The sequence below is a fragment of the Plecotus auritus genome (genome assembly GCF_963455305.1).
Source record: "Plecotus auritus genome assembly, chromosome: 6".
Classification (NCBI taxonomy): domain Eukaryota; kingdom Metazoa; phylum Chordata; class Mammalia; order Chiroptera; family Vespertilionidae; genus Plecotus; species Plecotus auritus.
The window spans coordinates 5,448,480-5,470,158 of record NC_137773.1 but is presented as its reverse complement, the minus strand read 5'-3'; the positions used below and the strand labels follow the sequence as shown (position 1 = coordinate 5,470,158).

The 21,679-nt window shown below is 58.9% G+C and overlaps 1 protein-coding gene across 1 annotated transcript in view; it reads left to right on the top strand.

Annotated features, from left to right (window-relative positions):
- Positions 1 to 21,679, top strand: part of ERGIC1 (endoplasmic reticulum-golgi intermediate compartment 1) — an 85,527-nt gene that overhangs the window by 46,664 nt on the left and 17,184 nt on the right. The window contains exons 3-7 of the mRNA XM_080676861.1: positions 695 to 767; positions 10,480 to 10,574; positions 14,877 to 15,001; positions 17,912 to 18,016; positions 18,682 to 18,742. Coding sequence (XP_080532987.1) covers positions 695 to 767; positions 10,480 to 10,574; positions 14,877 to 15,001; positions 17,912 to 18,016; positions 18,682 to 18,742 — 459 coding nt within the window. The remainder of the gene's footprint in view (positions 1 to 694; positions 768 to 10,479; positions 10,575 to 14,876; positions 15,002 to 17,911; positions 18,017 to 18,681; positions 18,743 to 21,679) is intronic.

The window sequence follows — 21,679 nt, the reverse complement described above, 5'->3', positions numbered from 1 at the left end:
TCCCTCTCTCTTCCTCTCTGTAAAAAATCAATAAAATATATATTTTAAAAAAAATAAATAAATAATGTACCACTCAAGCCAAGCAACCCATTGGTGGGCCACCACCGGGCTCCCCGTGTTTCCGCCTGACCTCTGCGTTGAACAGCTCTTGCGGAAGAAAGCTGGGCCAGCCCCTCGGAGGGGCTGCCCGTTGTGGGGGTTTGGTCCACACCGGAGGGTCAGGTCGGTACCAGCGCTGTAGACTTGGTATCCGCCGTATCAATCCACCTTTTTTGGGAGTGGGGCTGCTTCATATGGAGATCAAGAGGAGGAAGGGGCGCCTGGCTGGCGTGGCTCCGTGGTTGAGCATCGACCTGTGAACCGGGAGGTCAGGGTTCGGGGCACATGCCCGGGTTGCAGTCTCGATCTCCAGTGTGGGGTGTGCAGGAGGCAGCCGATCAGTGATTCTCTCTCATCATCGATGTTTCTATCTCTCACTCCCTCTCTCTTCCTCTCTAAAAGAAAAAAAAAATATTTTTATGTAAAACAAACAAAAAAAAAGAGTAGGAAGGGGCTGAGGGGATGCGGGGGGTCTCTCCCACTCCCTCTAAGCATCTCTTCCTTGGAGGCAGGGGAAGGAAGGGGAGGTGGAGGGGTGTGGCCTCCATCGTGTGTGCCCTCCACCCTTACTGTGCGTCTCTGTTGTTTCTTGCAGTCTCTGTCTGCTGCTGCCTCTTCATCCTCTTCCTCTTCCTCTCGGAGCTCACCGGATTCATCACCACAGAAGTGTAAGTTACCCCCGTGGGGCATCCCAGACCTCCCCTACATGAGACGAGGGCGGGGCTCTAACCCGGAGAGAAACCTCAGAACCTCCCAGCCCTCTTTCCAAGCCCGTGGCACTGCCGCTCCTCTGATTCTTCAAGGGATTTGAAGTTTGAGCAAAAGGGAACGCTGCTGCGATAAAGCAGGAAAGGAAACCCGGGGCCCGTCCTGTGGGGGCCTCCTGGGTCCCCAGATGGACAGAGCTCGGTTGCCCTCTTTGCCGTCCCTCTGGTTGGCCAGGGGGCTTTTTCTCCCGCTGACTCATCCCGGGGTCATTGGATGCTAAAGCTGGAAGGGGTCAGAGAAAGGGTGCCGCTTCCCACCCGAGGGGGCGAGGCTGCTGCTGACCTCAGAGCCCGGCCCCTCCGCGGAGCCCCGTGCCCTGCTCCCAGGCCCACACTCGCTGAGGCATCGGTGCGGGCTTCCAGGCAGCAGCTGACGCATTGCGAGTCCATCCCCGATTCCTAGTAAATGCTCCGGGCCACATGCAACACAGATGCCGACGGAAGGATTTAGTCACGGCCTCGGCCTCGGCCTCGGCGGACGCCCCTCTGAGAGGGAATTAGCCCCAGGATCTTCCTGCCCTGGCCAGGGGCTCGAAGCTTCCAGGCCTGTTTCCGTGTTTACAACCTAGAAAGACAGCACGGGCTAAGCCCTGGCCGCTCCTCCGTCCAGCTCTGGAATTTTCTTTTTCACTCATGGAATGTCTCGGTTTCCTCTGCCTCCCGCTCAGCCACAGGATCATGGGAAGCTGAAAACAGCTGCTTGGGTCCGGAGGGGCCTTGTTGCTGTATAAGCATGACCCCCTCTAAGCCTCACACAGCCCTCCAGGGGAGGAGGTGAGGCTCCGGCAGGCGGGGACTTGCCCACGGTCATGCAGCGAGGAGGTGGCTGCTCAGGCCCGCTGGCCTCACCTCCCCTTAACTTGTTTCCGGATGTAGCTTCCTGCCCTCCACTCCCCTTCCCTGTCCCCCTGATCCTTTCTTTAGCCCAGGGTCCTCACAGAGTGGTGGAAAATGCACAGGACAAAGCCAGGCCGGCGTGGCTCGGTGGTTGAGCCTCGACCCGTGAACCAGGAGGTCACGTTTGATTCCCAGTCAGGGCACAGGCCTGAGTTGCCGGCTCAGTCCCCAGTGTGGGGCGTGCAGGAGGCAGTTGATCAGTGATTCTCTCTCATCACTGATGTTTCTCTCTCTCTGCCCGCCTCTCCCTTCCTCTCTGAAATCCATAAAAATATATTAACACAAAACAAACACAGTACCCGTGAAGCATAGTAAACCGAGGTTTGCCTGTGTTTTCCTGAAAGGACTTAGGGTGACGTTTGATACCAATAGACCCATATCTCCATGCATATACCCTTCACGTTTCCCCCAGGTAACACTAACACGGCTGTCAGGCGCTCAGCACCTGGCATGATCAGTGGCCCGTGAAGGTGCATTTCCTCTCCCTTGAGTTAAGAGCCGGCCCCCCTCGCCTCCCTCGCCTCCCTCGCCTCCGGCTGACATTGTGAGGGCGGCTTCTGAAGCCCATCACGAGGTAGCTGCCGAGGCAGGGGTCCCGGCAGGTGAGTTCTGACGTCAGAGCTTGCGTCTGGAGCAGGTGGGGCCCCAGCTGCTGGGTGAAAGGCGGCTCTAGCAAGCCTGGACGGCTCCTGTGTACCCAGGGCAGGGCTTTCCTTCCCAAGAGCGCACTGTTCCCACCGCCCTGCCCTTCCACCCCCCGCCTGCTCTGACTTCCTCTTCCTGACTCGTGGGGGCACCCTGGACGCACCGGTCCCACCAGGTCCCTGGAGAGGAAGCCAGATGAGGGTGAGGGAAGAATCCAAACAAGAGGCTATTCATCGAGTGAGCGCCCGCGTCCGGCCCTGGGCCCGCAAGCACTTCCCCGTTCACAGCGTGAGCGGCTGGAAAGGGAGGGAAGTGGGGACAAGAAGAGAGAGAGGCCTTTCGGGCCGAGCCTCCATTCAGGACGATGCAGTGATGCTAAGGCCCCTCACTCCCTGTTGCCAGGTAACCATAGTACAGAAGTTGCCCACAGGGAGACTGAAGGGTGAGGACTGAGGGCAGCACGGAGAAACCAGAGGGGAAAGGCTGCTCCCGTGGGGTCTTCCCTCTCTCGGAAGCTCGCCTGACCCCCGGGGAGTCCTGCCGATTCTTTTCCTTTTCGGAGCAGCCGGCCCTCCCTGGCAGTTGTGTGCCCACAGTGGGTCAGCCCCTCCCCCAACCCCTCCGGAAATGAGGTCACGGGGGGTTGGACCCACACTGCTCCAAGCCTGGCCTGTGGTTATCCGTGACATAAGGCGCTATTCTGGCCTGGCCGGTGGGAGAGAAGAGGGCCTGTTTGTTTGGGTGGTTGGACTCCGACCTGGGCCCTGGACAGGCGTTAATTATGCTTGGGAAGGGGCCCCCCAGGGTGCTCTGAGGCCTGACTTTCCGGGGCAGCAAGCACCCCCCGCCCCTCTACCTTGGAGAATGTGGCCACGGAACATTCCAGCCTTTGACTGCCCACCTCTGGCTGCTCTTAATTATTAACCTGATGAGGATTTCTAGTAAGAAACGAGCAGCTGGACCTCTCCGTTGACAATTTGCAGCATAATACAACGCCTCGTAATTTCCAGTTCTGAACGTATACCGTAGGCGACCCGGTGCCAGCCACCCAGGTTAGCAATTTACGATGATCAGCTCATTCCGTCTCACAAAATCCCTCGAAGTGGGCACTACGGTTCGCGTTAGCCCCACTTTACCGCTGGGGAAACTGAGGCACCGGGAGGCTAAAACCGCAGGGAGTTAGTACGTGGTGGAGCCAGAGCATCGCCTGGCCTGTCTCCCACCCTTTTCCGCCCCGAGCATTTTGGCTCCCCGGGCGCCTGCAGCCGCTGCTTCTCGGTCAGAATAGTTGACTGGGACTTGGATGCTCCCTCCAGGTGAGGTGGCCGAGCAGTTGGCACTGCAGGAGGCCACCGCCCGCCCAGTGGGAACTGGCAGGTTGCCGTGACCCATGTCCTCGCAGCTCCCCTGGCAGGCCCAGAGCGAGGAGGCCAGTAGCTTAACAGGAGGAGGATCTGACTTTTCCCTCGGAGCCCAGAGACCCACCCTGGGTCCTGGCTGGGGAGCCGGGCCGGGTGGGGAGCCACGGTAGTCACGCGAAGGAGCAGCGGGAGGCTGCAGGCCTCAGCCCAGCGGCAGGGTCAGGTTCATGCCTCTAAAGCTCACCTCTTCAGAAGAGGTGACCCCGGAGGCCAGGGCCCAGGTGAGGAGGCTGGCGATGACCCGGGGCAGAGGGGCCGAGGGGCCTAGCACAGCGGCTGTGGAGAAGGCGTGGGGGCAGGACTGGGTGTCTGCGAAGGGCTGATTTGGGGGGCATCATGACACCTGGGATGGTCAGGGCGTACAACGCTGCGCGCTCGCTTGCATAACCTGCGTCTCTCCCCTCCCCTCCCACCCCAGCCCTTGCTTGGGGCCTCACTGCTGTGTAAGTTTCCATTAAACCCACTTGTGAAGCACGGAGGTCAGGGACTTTGGGCAGGAATCCGAACTATTCGAGTGCTCTTTTAAAAGCAAATAAAATTGTTTTCCAGAGATGTCATCGGACTCACGCCTCAGCCGAGAATCTCAAGGCCCTCCATTACATTCCGCCTACGCTCCCACACACACCTCCCCAGTTCCGCTCTCCTCTCCCTACATGGCTAAGGCTCACCCCCCCTCCACCCCCCACGCCATCCGCAGACTCCCTGACGCTGTCTGGTGTCCCCCACCTGGAATGTGCCCCCCACTCCACCCTTGCCGCTGGTTACCGCCCCCGTTCATTCCGTCTGCAGGGACGGCGAACCCCTGCTCTGTGCTGGCGGCTCAGCCCTCGTCTCGTGGGGGAGTCAGCTGCTGCGCGCGTGGGGAGTGGCGGGTGGTGGCAGAGGGAGGCTTTGGGGGCACAAAGGGAGTGGAATCCCTGAGCACCCCCAGACCCTGTGGCTATTGGGGCCGTGGGTGGGGGTGAGCCCCTGACGATTATCAGTAAGATGGTGACACCTGCATCACAGGTCTACGTGGGCGCCCCTTGCGCCTCAGTTTTCCATTGATTGCTGTCCCACCCACCCTGTGTCACTCAGTGGAAAGGATATGGCACTGTGGTTTCGTCCTGTGAAAAGAAAATGTAACCCCTATTGAACCCGGGCTAGTCCTGCGTATTAAATGGGATACGGCCTGGGGGAGCCCCGCACCTTCCGGGAGCCCAGGACGGGGACGTCTCCTCTGATCGTTATAAGAGAGGCCAGCTTTTACGCGGGCCTGGAACTTACCAGGGCTGTGCTCGGCGCCCTACACACGTGAGCACATTTATTTATGTATTTATTATTTTAAATATATTTTTTATTGATTTCAGAGAGGAAGGGGAAGGGAGAGAGTGATAGAAACATCAATGATGTGAGAGAATCATTCATCGGCTGCCTCCTACACACCCCCCACTGGGGATCAAGCTGGAAACTTGGGCATGTGCCCTTGACCGGGAATCGAACCATGACCTCCTGGTTCATAGGTCGGCGCTCAACCACTGAGCCACGCTGGCCGGGCCACACATGAGCACATTGAATCCTCACCACAGCACCCTGGATACTGTTGCTATGCCTGTTATTATCAGCTCAGTGAACACTGATGCTAATAATCGCAGTAAAAGTAGTAGACATTTATGGAGCATGTGCTGTTTACTAAGGTTGTGCCACGTCTGTGGTTGCCCCCGTCTTACATCTGGGGAAACAAAGGCTGATGGCAAAGCCCCTTGGCCAACGTCAGTCAGCCAGGAGGTGGCAGAGCCAGGATTTGACCCCAAGAGCCTGGACTTCCACCATGATGCTGTCTACCAGAGTTAAGTGAGTGACAGACACCCCTGCGCGGGCAGCCTGCCACCTTATGGCCAGCCCTCACACAGCCCTGGAAGTAGCTGGAATCCATAGCCCGTTTTTGTCTGTCTGTCTTTCTCCTTCCCTCTTTTCCTCCCTCCCCTCCTTCCTGTTTCCTTTCCTTTTTTTTAGTGAGGCGGCTATAGCCTAGAGACGGCAAAGTGCACAGATCTTGAAGATGAGACTTGATGAATGTTTGCCTATATTTACATGACATCCACGTCACCATCACCCCACGTCCATGTCACCATCACCCCCACGTCCACGTCACCATCACCCCACGTCCACGTCACCATCACGTCCACATCACCCCCACGTCCACGTCACCATCACCCCACATCCACGTTACCATCACGTCCACGTCACCATCACGTCCATGTCACCCCCACGTCCACATCACCCCCACGTCCATGTCACCATCACATCCACGTCACCATCACCCCTACATCCACCATCACCCCTATATCCACCATCACCCCTACATCCACGTCACCATTACTCCCACATCCATGTCACCATCACCCCTACATCCACGTCACCATCACTCCCACATCCATGTCACCATCACCCCTACATCCACGTCACCATCACCCCTACATCCACGTCACCATCACCCCTACATCCACGTCACCATCACTCCCACATCCACGTCACCATCACCCCTACATCCACGTCACCATCACTCCCACATCCACATCACCATCACCCCTACGTCCACGTCACCATCACTCCCACGTCCACGTCACCATCACCCCCACGTCCACGTCACCATCACCCCTACATCCACGTCACCATCACCCCTACATCCACGTCACCATCACCTCGACCAGACAACACATTTCCATGAGCTGGGAGGTTCCCTTCCCCCCTCTCAGTCAGTAGCCACCCCACCACTATTCTGACTTCCGCTACCATAGATTAATTCTCCCTGTCTTTATGTTTTTTTAGTATATTTTTTTTATTGATTTCAGAGAGGGAGAGAGAGAGAAACATCCTTGATGAGAGAGAAGCATTCACCAGCTGCCTCCTGCACGCCCCACACTGGGGATTGAACCACAACCAGGGCCTGTGCCCTGACCGGGAATCGAACCGTGACCTCCTGGTTCACAGGTCAAGGCTCTCACACGCTGGCCGGGCTAATGAGGCCTGTCTTTACACTTCATAGAAAGTTCTACAGGCTCAGAGAGGTGAAGCAACTTGTCCCTGGCCCCCCAGCTTCTCAGTGGCAGAGCCAGGGGGTGAGCCCACATCTGCCTGTCGCTGCCCCAGGGTCTTCTCATCGCCCTCACCAGTGACAGGAAGAACCAGGCCCACTAGAGTCCCCGAACGTCGGTGAATCCATACAAAGCTAATTTTCGCTCCAAATGGGCTTTTAAAGTCACCTGTGAAAAGCAGCTCAGCCCCGGCAATGCCAATGCGGTGAGCCAGCCGGCAGGCCCCTGGGGTGACACCGTGGGTGGGCTTGCGGCGCCGGCTGGGCGGCAGGAAGCCCGCAGCCTGGAACGTTGCCTGGGACTCGCTCGGAAGGTGGCTGTATTGACCTCATCGGGCGGCACAGGTGGCCGTGCCGTTCATCCCACAGCCCCGGGCCCTTCAGGAAGGCGCCTGGGAGCAGCCAGCTCCAGCCTCACGTAACCACACTGGCCCGAGCTCGGCAGGGAGTGGGTTTTCCAGCCTCCCCGGCCCCTCGGCCCCTCGGCCCCTCGGCCCCTCTGTCTGGGGAGCCGGGGCCCCTGGGCTGGGAGGGGCTTCCCGCAGGGGCCTCCAGGGCGTGCTCACCTCGGCGCCACACCTGAGGCTCACCTGGCTCTGGGAGCTGAGGTCACCTCCCGAGCATTGCCAAGGAATGACATCACCCCACAATCCCTCAGGGCTGCTGGGGCCCCGCCTCCCAGGTGGGAGAGGCGAGCAGCTTCAAGGAAGAGTCTCCCTGGGCTGGGAAGGGAGGCTGGGGCTCTCCCTCGGTGACCGGGTGACCATTCTGTTAATCACCCCAAAGTCTCGTTATCCAACAACCCCCCTGAGTTGCGACGTGAGGCTGGGGTGGGAATCGGGCCACAGGTGACTGAAGCATTTGGCCCTGAGACGTCCGTCCGTCCTCCCGCATCACCCCCTGCGATCCTGTCCGCTCCTCCCCCTGGCTCATTGGTCCTTCCTGTTCTTTGATGCGGGCCAACAAGCCTGCCAAGCACAGGCCCTTGTCTCGCCACCCCACACGCTGTGGCCCCAGAGGACCAGGGCCCCCCCCCCCCCCTCGTTTTCCCCGTTGACCCTGGATGCTGAGGACAAGGAGGAGGAGGCCGAGGGAGCCCTGGAGCTCGGGCAGAAGGCAGACCTGGCCGGGTTGGGGTTGCAGCTTGGCCATTTCCCGCTGTGTGACCTTGGGGAAGGGACTCACCCTCTCTGAGCCTCAGTTTCCTGCCTGTGGAATGGGGATCAGGACATTCCGCAGGGGCAGGCGGGACCACGTGAATGCCCACAGACCCGACTGGGCCGTTCCCGGCTTGATGGGCTGGAGGCCCAGCCATCTGAAGGCTGAGCTGTGCCGGCCTCGCTCTCGTTTCTGGGAACTCTCGTGGCCCCGGGTGTGTGTTGTGAGTGAGCCCACCGTTTCTTATTAATTGAGCGCCCACCGTTTCACACTCGGGGCTGGGGCACAAAGGCAGGATCTTCGTAAAAACAAAACGCCCTCGCCCTGGCCTGACTCACTCTTTCCCCAAGAAGTGGCCACCGACGAGGCTCTCTCAGAGTCGGACTGGTTAGAGCCGCAGTCCTTTATGTACAGCCTGTGCCCAGGACCCCAGGGGCCGCCTGGCACTGCCCGTAGCTGCCCACGAGGCCTGTAGATTCGGCTCCCTCCCATGGAGGGCGCTCTCTGGGAACCAGGCGTCCGACCCGGCTCCCCAGGGATGTCTTCCAAGGCACCTCGAGCTCAGCAGCCACATGGAACCCAGTGCCTTTCCCTCCCACCGCCCGCTTCTCTTCCTAGGAACGGTTCCAGAAGGAGACGTCCCGCCCTGTCCATCAGCGAGCCCGCCTGCTCTGGCACCCCTCCCCACCTCTCCATCCCCACCACACCCGGGCCAGGCGCCCTCCATCACCTGCACCGCAGCAGCCTCCGCCGGGTCTCCGAAGGCATGGCGGCCCCTCGGTCAGCCTTCCTTATGGCAGACAGAGGGAGGCTATAACGTGCAGCCTAACCGTGACGCTGGGCTCAGGTTCAAGTGCGAAGCCTCCGCGTGGCCTCGGAGCCCGCCCGACCTGGCCCCCGCCCGTCCTCTGGCACCCCTGCTTCCCTCTGCTCCACACTGCAGCCAGCGACCTCCATGGGGTTCCCCAAGGAGCCGTGGCCCTCTCCCTCCCAGGCCTCTGCCCTGCTGTCCGAGAGACCCCCTCCCTCCTTGTCAGGACAGCTCCTCACCCGCAGGTGTCCGTGGCCACCTCCTCAGAGCAGTCTTGCCAGCCACTTTCCCCAGGGCAGCCACGACGGCCGGCCCTGTCTTTCCATCAAGGCAGTCCCCTGGTTGGCTGTTTACCCAGGAGGCGGGGGTGTCTGAGCCCCATGAGGGCCGAGACCACGGCGTCTGGGTCCTCTCTCACTCCAGGGCCCGCCAGGCCGGGTGCTCAGACGTACAGGTTGAATGGATGCGCGTCGCTCACGGATCCCAGTGTGTGGCTGTTGTCCCCAACAGCAAGGTGTCACGGCTGTCCTTAGAGCCACCTGCCCTGACCCTATGCCTCCCCCCACCCAGAGTGTCCCATCCCCCGCCCTGAAACTGGTGACTCTTACCTCATGCGGCAAAGGGACCTTACAGTGTGATTACTCGTATGTTGAGGGTCTTGAGATGGGAGGTGACCCTGGGTTGTGCAGGGGGGCAGGGTGAAACCACAGAGGGCTTCTCGGAGGAAGGGAGGCGGTGAGAGGGGAGGACATGCCACTGGCCGGCTGGGGAGAGAGGAAGGGGCTGCGGGCTGAGCGGCCTCTGGACTCCGGAAAAGGCAGGAAAATGCCCTCTCCCCTGCAGAACGCGTCTAGACTTCTGACCTCCGGGAGCGTCCTTGCCTTTTAAGCCACTAACTTTCTGACAGTGGTTGCGGCAGCCACGAGACACGGCGACATCGCTCCGGTGTTCTCAGACCTGGAACCCGCCCAGGGTTTGTGACAGTCGGGGTGGGAGGGGCGCTCAAGAGAGGAGGAAGGGCACAGCCAGTGTGGCTCAGTGGTTGAGCATCAACCTATGAACCAGGGGGTCCCGGATTGACTCCTGGTCAGGGCACATGCCCGAGTTGCGGGCTCGATCCCCAACAGGGGGCGTGCAGGAGGCTGCCGACCTCTCCATCTCCCTTCCTCTCTGCAATCAATAAACATATATTAAAAAAAAAAAAAAAAGGACAGAGGAGGCAAGAAGGTGCCGTGTGCCTGCGGGGGCCACGCTCTGGTCCCTGGGAAGGCCCGCAGTTCTCACTGGCGTGTTCACACGGCTCCATTCACACCCCATGTAACAGCCGTGTTCACAGAGGGGACAGCTGCTGAGTTCCCACAGGGAGAGGCCGGGCCGGGATTGGAGCTTGAATCCGACTCCTCTGCTCTTGCCTCCAAGTGCTAGGCCAGCTTTTGGGGGGCACCTGCCATCGCCAGCCGTGGGACGGCAGCCCCGCTGGCTGTACCTGAGCAGGTGCAGGCTCCCCGGAGGGAGTGCAGGCCCTCGGAGCAGGAGTCACCACGCCAGGTGGTCCCGGCTGCCCTGCCCCATCTCAGCCAGGGCTTCTGCGCTTGTCTCCCTCAGTGTGAACGAGCTGTACGTCGATGACCCGGACAAGGACAGCGGGGGCAAAATCGACGTCAGCCTGAACATCAGTCTACCCAACTTGCACTGTGACCGTGAGTATTCCCAGCAGCCCCCGCGCACCCCCTCCCCGTGTAGGCAGAGCTTGGGTGCACAATTGGTGAGACAGCCGGGGCCAGCTAAGCGAACGGCGCAAGGCTGCCAGCCACAGGTAGCATGGCATTCTCCCCACTCTTGCGGGGAGAATGGGATCACATGTGGATGCACTTGGTGCATTCTGGGATAAAAAGCAAGAAATTGCTAACGGGGGTTACTTCTGGAGAGTAGCCATGTGTGTGTGGCGGGGGCGCGGCGGGGAGGATGTCTCTCAGGTCAGAGACGCAGAGTTAGGTTCCCTGCAAATGGCTGATTGAGGGAGGGCTCTCAGAAGGGCGTCAGGGAGGCGAGGGGACACCCAGAGAAGTGTGGCGTGTGATTGTCCCTCCTGGTAGCAAGAGGCCGGGCTGTTATTATCCGCATCCTTGATATCTTTGACGAACGGCTGCAGGGTGGTGTGTGGGTGATGGGTGGGGGTCCTTTAACCCCCCAAGCATCTCAAGGCCTCCAACCAGCCAGGAGTAGTCACCTGGGAAGGGATGCAGCTCCGAGCTGTCAGCAGCTGCCGGGAAGCTTCCTTTTTTTACTTCACACTCTTATTTATTTATTTTTTTAAATATATTTTATTGATATTTTACAGAGAGGAAGGGAGAGGGATAGAGAGCTAGAAACATCGATGAGAGAGAAACATCGATCAGCTGCCTCCTGCACACCCCCTACTGGGGATGTGCCCGCAACCAAGGTACATGCCCTTGACTGGAATCGAACCCGGGACCCTTCAGTCCACAGGCCGACGCTCTATCCACTGAGCCAAACCGGTTTCGGCCACACTCTTATTTTGTCGGTTTCGTTTGTTTCAACCAAGAGAATGAATTATTTGTATAAACAGAACTCATTGGAAGAGCGGTGTGTGTCATCAGATTCTGGCTCTTTTGGTCAGTAAAACTGTGTGACGCTGGCTAAGGCAACCTCTCCCGACCTCAGTTTCCTCATCTGTAAAATGGGCTTGGTGCTATCTATTGCCCGAAGCTGTGGAGAGGATGTGGTAAGCTGGTTCTTAGGCTTGTGGGCAAGTGGACTGGGTGTCCCCTCCGGGACTGGGGTTCTAGAAGTTCCTCTGTTCCAGCCTGGCACGTAACCCCCTGCGTTCCTATTGAAGGGCAGCACCCTGGGCGGGTCTGCAGGCAAAGATAGGGTGTCAGCCCTGTTACTGCTTTTGCTGAGAATTGCATCACAACCCTGAATCCACAGTGGGCCCCGAGCCAGGGAACCTGTTGAAATAGGTCGGCTTTATTTTTGTTTTATCCTCTTTCTCTTAGAAAAATAACTCATCTGGCAGCTTCTCATTCAGGAACTGGTCATGTCTCTGGAACAAGGAAATTCTTAGGCCAGAGGCCTGGGACCAGTGGGACAGGGGAGGGGAGGGATGTGGTTCTAGGCTCCATCCCAGCTCCAGGCAGCGGCCCAAGAGGGGCCAGCGGCCTCCAGCGGCGGCCGCGCTGGCTCCTGGGGTCCCGCCCCTCTGCGGGGCCAGCACCCGACCCCCGTGGCTCCTGCTTGGAGCTCCACACCCTGGAATTTTTCAAAGAGAACTGCAAGTTTATATTATAGGAAACAAATGTGTGCTCGTCATTGTACCTCGGAAAACCCAGAGCCGCAGCGAGCGGAGAAATGGCCCATCCTTCACCCCCACGACGGCCTCGCTGACGTTCCAGGCCGTTCCGTCCCGCTGGCTCTCCCTTCCGTACATTTCTAAACCGGCTGAGCTCATGCTGCCTGTGCAGTCTCATATCCTGCTTTTCACACGATCGGCTTTTTTGGTTACACAACTAATACAGGAATACATTTTTTTTTAAATTTCTTAATAAGGTACATGTTCAAAATACAGAAATAGACCAAGAAAAAAAGTAAAAGAGGCCTCTGCCAGCAGTGGGGACCCCTCCCCCCACCCCTGTGTCGGTCTGTCTGTCTGCCGGCCTGCCTGTCAACGTTCTTTCTTTTCTTTTTCCGTCATTGAGACCCAGCGGTATGGGACCTTTTGGGGTTTCGTGTTCCAGCTCATATCTTGGAGCTGTTCTTCGATCCCTCATAGGATTAGCGAAACAAGAACCACAGCTGGCATCGATGCAGCTCGGAGTCCGGGCCTGGCCCCGCCGCGAACACTTTAGCTGTGTTAGGGCGAGAGGTGTTCTGAAGGGCATGTGGGCCCCATGGGTTCCGATCCAAGCTTCATTTCTTAGCTGTGAGATCACAGGCAAGTTACTTAACCTCTCTGTGCCTCAGTGTCTCCCCCCACAAAGGATGGGTCTGATAATGTGACTTTCCTCACAGGGATGTCCAGAGGGAACATTCTTACCTAAAAGGCACCTCGAAGAGAGTCTAGCGCAGCCGTGGGCAAACTACGGCCCGCGGGCCAGATCCGGCCCGTTCGGCTGTTCTATCCGGCCCGCGGAGCCGAAAGAGCGGAGGGTTCTCTTGCTCTCCCCTCCGCTCCTTTACTTTGAATTTATATTAGTTCACACAAACACTCCATCCATGCTTTTGTTCCGGCCCTCCGGTCCAGTTTAAGAACCCATTGTGGCCCTCGAGTCAGAAAGTTTGCCCACCCCTGGTCTAGCGCCTAGTAAGTGCTGTTTTAATGTTTCCTCATCCTCAGACACGTAGGCTGGAGGAGGACCCCGAAGCACAGAGAGGTTAGGTAACTTGTCCGAGGTGCAGCCCCACACTCGTGGCCACAGCCCTGCCCTGCGCGGCCTCTCCCACGTCCCTGCTGCCCAGCATTCCCGAGGAGTCTGTCCCATTGACCAGGCGCCGTCGACGGGCAGCTGGGTTGCTTCCAGTTGTCACAGTTTCAAATAAGGTTGCCCGGAGAGCCTCCTGCACACGCCTGGTCACGTGGGCATCTGGGAGACAGGCTCCTGGGATGGAACTGCCGACTCAAACGGGGACCCGCTGCGCGAGCCTTACGCCCATGTCCTGCAGACCCAGGAGCATCCTCGTCAAAGGCTGCATCCCATTCTCTTCTCTGGATGGGCCCTGGTCCGCGTCTCCGTCTCCACGGAGGAATCGGGGCTGTTCCCTTTTAAGATGAGCTCACTTAAAACGTTGCTTCCGGCTGCCCTTTCTCTACATGGCAACCTCCGTCCTAGAATTCTCCTCAGGGAAATTCCTGCATTTCTGTAGTTTATGGGGACCCCCCCACCACCACCTTGCCACTTGGACCCTCTCAGGACAAGCAGTTGGTGTGCACCTGCCCGTTTTCCAGGCTGGGAAGCTGAGTCACAGAGGTGGTGGAGTCACACTGGAGTCGAGGACCTGGACTCCCCAGGTTTCCCATCCAGTGAACTGAGCAACCCCAGCAAGTGCCTGAGCTCCTGCAGGGCGGGCCTGGAGGAACAGGCATGGGGTAAAGGAAGGGGTGAATGAGTGAATGGATGAAGAATGAGGAATGAATGAATGAATGAGCCGGTTTAACCAGGGAACCCAGAGACTGACGGAGGTCCATGGAGTGCTAAAGTTCATTAAGCACTTGCCACTCCTGTGCGTTGGACCCTGTTCTAAGCGTTTTCTATGCATATGAACCGTCGGAGCCTCGTGATTCACCAAGGAAGGCTTAATTGTTATCGCCCCATTTCCCAAGGAGGAAACGGAGGCCTAGAGCGATGAAGAGCCTCTGCCAGGGTTGGTAAAGGCTGACAGGGCCAGGCCTCCAACCTCCTCCTAACCCTGACCCTCTGCTGCCTGCCTGCAGCCTCTACCTAGCAGAGTGTTACCCCTGCACCCCACAGTCCTCCATCACTAGCCCCATTAGCAGCTGCCCCCCTGCACCCACAGTCCTCCATCACTAGACCCATTAGCTGCTGCCCCTCTGCACCCCACAGTCCTCCATCACTAGCCCCATGAGCTGCTGCCCCCCTGCACCCCACAGTCCTCCATCACTAGCCCCATGAGCTGCTGCCCCCCTGCACCCCACAGTCCTCCATCACTAGCCCCATTAGCTGCTGTCCCCCTGCACCCCACAGTCCTCCATCACTAGCCCATGAGCTGCTGCTTCCTCATTTATTTCCCTCGTCCTTTCCAGCCACAGACAGGGCAGCAGCGGGGGGGAGTATGGGGGGCGGCTAGCTCCCTCTTAGTCCAGGGTCACTTTCTCCTCTTCCGATGGCTGACGTCCCCTCTGTGATTCTGGGCCCCAGACCTTGAGCCCAGCCCCGCCTGTCCATGGAGTGGATGGAGGAGGGGGCTGGTCCTTCACCCCGTTTCTCTGACGACTGTGACTCTCCCCTCCTTGGCTCTCGCAGTGGTCGGTCTGGACATCCAGGATGAGATGGGCAGGCATGAAGTGGGGCACATCGACAACTCCATGAAGATCCCGCTGAACAACGGGGCGGGCTGCCGCTTCGAGGGCCAGTTCAGCATCAACAAGGTACAGAGACCCAGGGCCCACCCCTCGGTCCTCTGCCTCCCTAGAAACCGATGGTAGAGCTGTGCACCCACTCGCCTCCCCCAGGCATTCCCAGCGAGTGGGGTTAACACCCAGGTCTGGCAATTCCTGCTGAGAGTCTGTGTGGGGGATCCAGGCTCCCTGGGGTTCAGGGTCCCTGCTGGCTGGAGCAGGCGGGGGTTTGGGGGCGGGGGGAGTAGGAGAGGTGAGAAGACGACAGCATTGGCAGCCCTGAGCCCTGCATTTGCATCCCAGCTCCATCCCCCTTGGCCAAGCAGCGCCCTCCAAGTCACTCAACCCATCTTAGCCTCCGTTGTTTTTATTGTTTTTTTTCCCCCAAAAAAATTATTTTTATTGATTTCAAAGTGGAAGGGAGAGAGAGAGAGAGAGAAACATCAATGATGAGAGAGAATCACTGATCAGCTGCCTTTTGCACGCCCTACACCGAGGGTGAAGTCTGCAACCCGGGCACGTGCCATGATGGAGAATCGAACTGTGACCTTCTGGTTCATAGGTTGACACTCAACCCTTGAGCCATCCCGGCCGCTGGGCTTAGCCTTGGTTTTTACATCTTTAGGTTGAGGGTGGGGTGATGATAATCATCTAATGATACCCCTCCCTTCACAATGTTTGTGTGAGGAGTAAGTGAGCTGTTACACATTCATTCATTCCAAAAACTTTTATCAAGCACCTTCCCAGTCCCAGGGGAGGTTATCAGCTCAGGGGCAAAGTGTGGAATGGGTGGGCGGAGTCCCAGTGCTGGTGACCTTCGGTTCTGGTGGCTGAAAAGCGTTCTGACCCTGGTATCCCAGCACCCGACTCCCGCTCCTGCCCCTGGTCCCCCGTTGCTTCCTCTTGCCGACACCTCGGCCACAGGTGGCATGACCAGCGTGTCATTCACTGCAGAGCACAGCTCGGGCCAGCCTCTGCCCCCACCCTTGACAGGTGAATGGTTCATGCTTTTGAGGGGCTCACAGTCAAGGGGTGCTCGGATAAGAAAGCCCGCCATGCTGACGGGCGGGTGAGGTTTACAGCCGGCCCCACCTTTATCTCGCAGCATCAGGCTTACGCTTGCCGCGTGGTGTGGCCTCCTTATCTCCCCATCAGGAAGCTGGCCAGCAGCCAGATGTCAGAGGTCACATGTTCCAAGCTGCACCGGCAGCCCAGACTCCCCGCTTACTCACCCGGCGCCCCAGGGGGCTGGCAGGATCGGCGGGGGCTTGGGGCCTGGCCTCTTCTCTATATTTTTAAAATCCATCAGAGGCACTGACGCAGGTTCCTAAGTCACGGGCTCTGAAAACGTCAACTTTTCTTTCTCCGGCCCAGTGTGTGCTGGCATGAGTCAGCCACCTGTGATGGATTCTGTGTGGAGGGGCGCGGGTCACTGAGTCACAGCCCGAGGGGTGGCAGCGGGTGGCAGATGCGCAGGGGCTGGCCTCCTTGACTCACTTAACTCTGGGACGTGAGGCCCCGGCCCCAAACACGATTCTGAACTCTGCCCACGTCCCCGGGGCCCACGTCACCGTGCAGAGAAGCCCTGAAGGACACGTCAGACGCCACGGGTGTCTTATTTCCGGGGGTGGAAGGTGATGGGGACTGTAGTCCTGACTACATCATGTGAGTTTTTTATAATGGGGATGTATCCAGGTATTATTTACAGAAGTAAAAGTGATGTTTAAAGTATGTTTTTAATACATACATATTTTTATTGATTTCAGAAAGAGGAATGGAGAGGGAGAGATAGAAACATCAATGATGAGAGAGAATCATTGTCCGGCTGCCTCCTGCATGCGCACCTGCCCCTCTTCCCCACTGGGGATCAAGCCCACAACCCGGGCATGTGCCCTGACCGGGAATTGAACCCTGACCTCCTGGTTCATAGGTCAACGCTCAACCACTGAGCCACGCCAGCCGGGCACGTTTAAAATACGTCTAAACGCAGTGGCTCTTGCCCAGGCCCTGGCTGTGACATGCTGGGCCCTCTTCGGGAGGGTCCCCTCTCGGCTCTGACGACAAACACGTCCGTCCATCCTGCGAACCCAACCCAGCGACACCCGCCCTCGGCTTGCACTCGTCACCTCATTGACTCCTCCCAGGAACCCTTGTGGTTATCATCCCCATTTTGCTGATGGGGAAACTGAGGCACAGAGTAGCTACTGACCCTGCCCAAGGCCCCCAGCTAGGAAGTGGGGCCAGCCTGGCCCCTGTGTGGAGCTCTGTCACGGTCCCTGGGCCCCTGGAGCGGGCGATGTGCCCCTCCCAGGAGATGTGACCGAGCTGTCATTCCCGCTCACCCAGGACCCCTGGCTGCCTCCACCTCCTCCTCCCAGCTCCCTGGGCCCAGGGCCCAGGCTCCATGCTAGCCACTCCACTGTGAGCTCGCCGCGGCCGGGCCACGTCCTGTTGGCCAGGTTCCTCCCATGTCAGCCCACAGCTCAGGCCCCAGCGAAGACGGGCCTTCCTGAGAGAGAGCCACGTGTTTGAAACAGGCGTGATTGCAAAAGAAGCGACATTTCCTCCTCTCGTGGGTGACAGTGTTGCTTCGGAGTTTGAGGGAGCCCCCCTGGGCTGCAAGCCTGAAGGTCGTCCCCTCACCCACTGTGGCGCCAGCAGCCAGGGAGGTGATGGTGATTGGAGCCGCGGCCTTGTGCCAGGTGCCCAGCGGGCATGCGCTCCCCCAGCCCCCAGCAGCTCTTCGGGTAGCTCTGTCACTGCCGCCGTCTGCAGACGAGGAACCTGGGGCTCAGATGGGGGGCTGTGGCTCCTCAGAGTCTCGTGGCCTGACCGACCTGTGTCCATATCCAAACGTGTCCAACTCTAGGGGGAAGCCTTGCACCCCCCCCCTCCTTGGGGGCAGCCCACCGACCTCCTGGCACTCGCCTCTCTCCCCAGGTCCCCGGCAACTTCCACGTGTCCACACACAGTGCCTCGGCCCAGCCCCAGAACCCGGACATGACCCACGTCATCCACAAGCTCTCCTTCGGGGACACGCTACAGGTGAGCAACCACACCACAGTGGCGTGGCCCGGGATGGGCACACGGGCTGTGTCCCCGGAGCCATCTGTCCTTCCTGGGCACAGAGCGATGCCCTCCGGAGGGGTCGCCCCCTTCGATCCTCTGCTCCATCCACAGCCTCTCCAGTTCATTTCTCTTGAGCACGCGGCTGCCACAGCGCGCTGGCCTTGGACCTCGGGTTCAGACCTGGGGCCTGTGGAAAGGGCCTCACTTTTCCTGAGCGAGTGCTAAGCGCTAGCGCTTCCTGTCTGTCCGTGCAGCCTTAGGAGGTGGGAGGGGGGCCCACATTTGACAGACATGGCGCTGGGGCCAGAGAAGCCACTTGTCCAGGGTCTCCCAGCAGATCTGTCCGGCTCCACGGACCAGCCCGCCCACTCCCCTGCACGGCCCCCTCGGCCTGACTGCTCGGGCCCACGCCGTTGGATAGGGTGAGCGTGGTGAAGGAAGTGTCGAGAGTCCTGGCTGCTGATCCAGAGGCCCCTCCAGCAGGCCAGCCCCGCCCCGCCCAGCAGTTTCTTGCTCATGGCAGCAAACACAGAGACCACGAGGTCCCTGCACCCGGTGGCACGTGGCCGTCCCTCACAGCCAGGGCCGGGCCTGGAGGCGGCGGCGGCCTCCTGAGGCCTCCTCGCTGTGCTTCTCCGCAGGTGCAGAACGTCCACGGAGCCTTCAATGCGCTTGGAGGAGCAGACAGACTCACCTCCAACCGTACGTATCCGCCTGGAGCCGCCTCCAGCCCCCGGACCCCGAGCAGCCGGGAGGGAGCGGGGAGGGCGGCGCCGTTCTCGGCCGCACGGGGAGCCAGGCTGCTCGGCTTCTCCCCACGGCGGGCCTGGGGGAGGTGGCATCACCCATCCCACAGGGAAGGGGAGAGTGGCCTGTTCCCGGGAAAGTGTGGCAGCCCCAGGCGCACCGGGAGTGTCAGTGAATGCCAGCCGCTGTGTCGTCACTGCCGTCCTGACAGCTGTGTAATTAATTGTCCCTAGTTGAGCTAGTCACCTGACATCCCACAGGGAGTGACGGCAGAGCCAGAATTCATCCCAGACCACGTGGCACCGTGGGAACAGGTCTGTGGGCAGCTCAGTCAGGTCTGGCCACCCGGGCCACCTCCCCCACCCCCTCTTCCTGCTTGAACCCCTCCCACCCACCCACAGATGCCCCCACCCCGAGCCCTCTCCCGCCTCAGCTCCCCGGCACTTCGGCCCTGATTAAAGAGCGTACCGCGCCTTCACACACCGGCCCAAAGCACGCACACCTACACGCAGGGGTGCGCCCTCGCTCGGGGCCTCGGACACGTGCACAGCACCAGCCTGGGAGGCCTGTCCCCCGCTGGGTCCCGCAGGACAGGTTACCTGGCCTTTTCTAATGGCCTCACCTGAGCTCACCTTTTTTCATCCACACGGCTTTTCTTATCGTTTCTTTTTCTTTTTAAATTGATCTCAGAGAGGAAGGGAGAGAGGGAGGGAGAGAGATAGGAACATCAATGATGAGAGAGAATCACTGATCGGCTGCCTCCTGCATGCCCCCCACTGGGGATCACCCCCACAACCGGGGCATGTGCCTTGACCAGGAATCGAACCGTGACCTCCTGGTTCATAGGTCATCGCTCAACCACTGAGCCATACCGGCCAGGCTTCTTACTGTTTCTTACTTTTAATCGTCAGAAATCTAAGCAAGAGAAGGCACCCCCCCGAGCTGCCCCCCAGGAACTGCCCTGTTCGCTCTCTGTGCCCCGTGAGTTCTTGTCCATCCACACACAGAAGCCATTTCTTCAGAGCGCCACGTGCTCCGCCTATTGCGTCCCCGCATGTGGTACAGTGTTCCCCGCGGTGACGGAGGCGGAGGCCCGGTTGCCGCCGGCCAGCTCTGCCAGGCTGGATTCAGGCGTTGTCTTTTCTTGGGGAAGGTCTGCCTCTCGTTTTTCACCCTGACGGTAACGGCTGGTGTCTGTGGCATCGGCTCTATGTTGCCCAGTGGCTTCCCAGCGCTCCGTGCGCATGGGTACCGCCTCCAGCAGCCACATGCCCCTTGTGTTCATGCGAGGGTCACGAACGGTGGGGAGTCATCATGGGTCTGTGTAAGGGCAGCGTGTTGTCTCAAGGGGGCCCCAGGGGTGCAAGGCAGAAAACCTTGCAGTTAACGAAAGCTACGCTCATGGCAAGAAAAATGCCTTAGGTCGGGCAGCAGAGGCTGGATTTTATTTCCTCAAACTGGGCCGCCCTGCTGGGCCTTTGCCTTTGAGGGTCCCTGTTTCCCTTGGGTCTTCCCGCTGGGGCTGCTTGTTGTCATTCAGGGTCAGCGCAAATGCCGCCACCTCAGAGAGGCCCTCCCTGATTACCTTATCTACAGTAAACCCCACTCCTCCTAAGGAACAAACCTGTTTTTCTTCTTAGCTCAGCCCACTCTCTTTGAAGATACTGGTGGTTGATGTTTGAGCTGTAATGGTGGCATTGTGGTGGTGGTGGTGGTGGTGGCGGCGGCTGTTTTTTTTCCAGGAGTTCTTATGTGTGGATGACTTGACGTGATGTCTGGGATGAACTTCAACATAAAACGGGGGCAGAAGAGCAGTGGGGAAGAGATGAAGCAAAACTGGCCACTGTTAGTTGCTGACTCTGGGGAATGAGCACGTGGGAGTTCGTTACACGGTCCCCGGCTTTTTACGTGTTTGCGCTTTTCCTTAATAAGATGTGTGAAGGGCAGGAGGGTGGGTGGGCCTTCGCAAGCCCCTAGGAGGGGTCAGCCGAGAGGGAATCCGTGTGGGAGCGTGAGGTGCTGTAGCGAACATTGGGCAACTTGTGTCAAAGGCCTTCAGAAATGGTCATTGCGTCTGCATCATCAATGGTGCACAGGAGAGAGTAAGCTAAGGAAATAAGAACCAAGGGAATAATTAAGCGTGTCCGAGGACTTAGGAAAACGGTGTTCATTAGGTCATTGTTTACAGGAGGGAAGAGGAGGAACAGCGTCTGTGTCTAGCCGGGGGGCTTGGTTGAGTCCATCGTACGTGGCCTTGCCGCGGGAGGCGGGCCCTCGCTGACCCTGACCGCAGTGTGTCAGAGCCTTGCTGGCATCCAGGCAGCAAACATGTACTGAGCGCCTACTATGTGCCAGGCACTGTGCCAGGGGATACGACAGTGCGTGGGTCCTGCGCTCTGGGGTCTGTGGTGTCCCGTTCTTAGACAAAGGTACAGCACGGTCCTGTTTCAGGAAAACATAAACAAACTCTGTATCAGTCCTAGTTTCTACACCAGAATGCCAGTCCTCGGTTTCCCGTGCTGGTGGCTTTGTGAGTGGCTTTTCTGTCTTTTCTGTATGACCCTCTGTTTTAACAGAACCGTTTTCAACGTGTTTGTACCTTGTTTGTGTGAACATTGGTTAATGACATTATAGGACATGTCAGGTCTGCGGCTTTATAGGCCAATATCTGTACTCCATTGACGGCTCACCCCCCCGCCCGCCCCGAGTCCAGTCTCCTTCCATCACCTTATATCCGGCCCCTTCACCCTCTTCCTCCTCCCACCACCCCCCCACTCCCCCCCCCCCCCCCCCGCGCTTTCCCGGTGACCTCCCTTCCTTTTCGTGGCACTACTGCAGGTGTGATTTCCAGGCCTTCAGGGTTTTAACCCCAGGTGGTGGGCATCGGAGCAC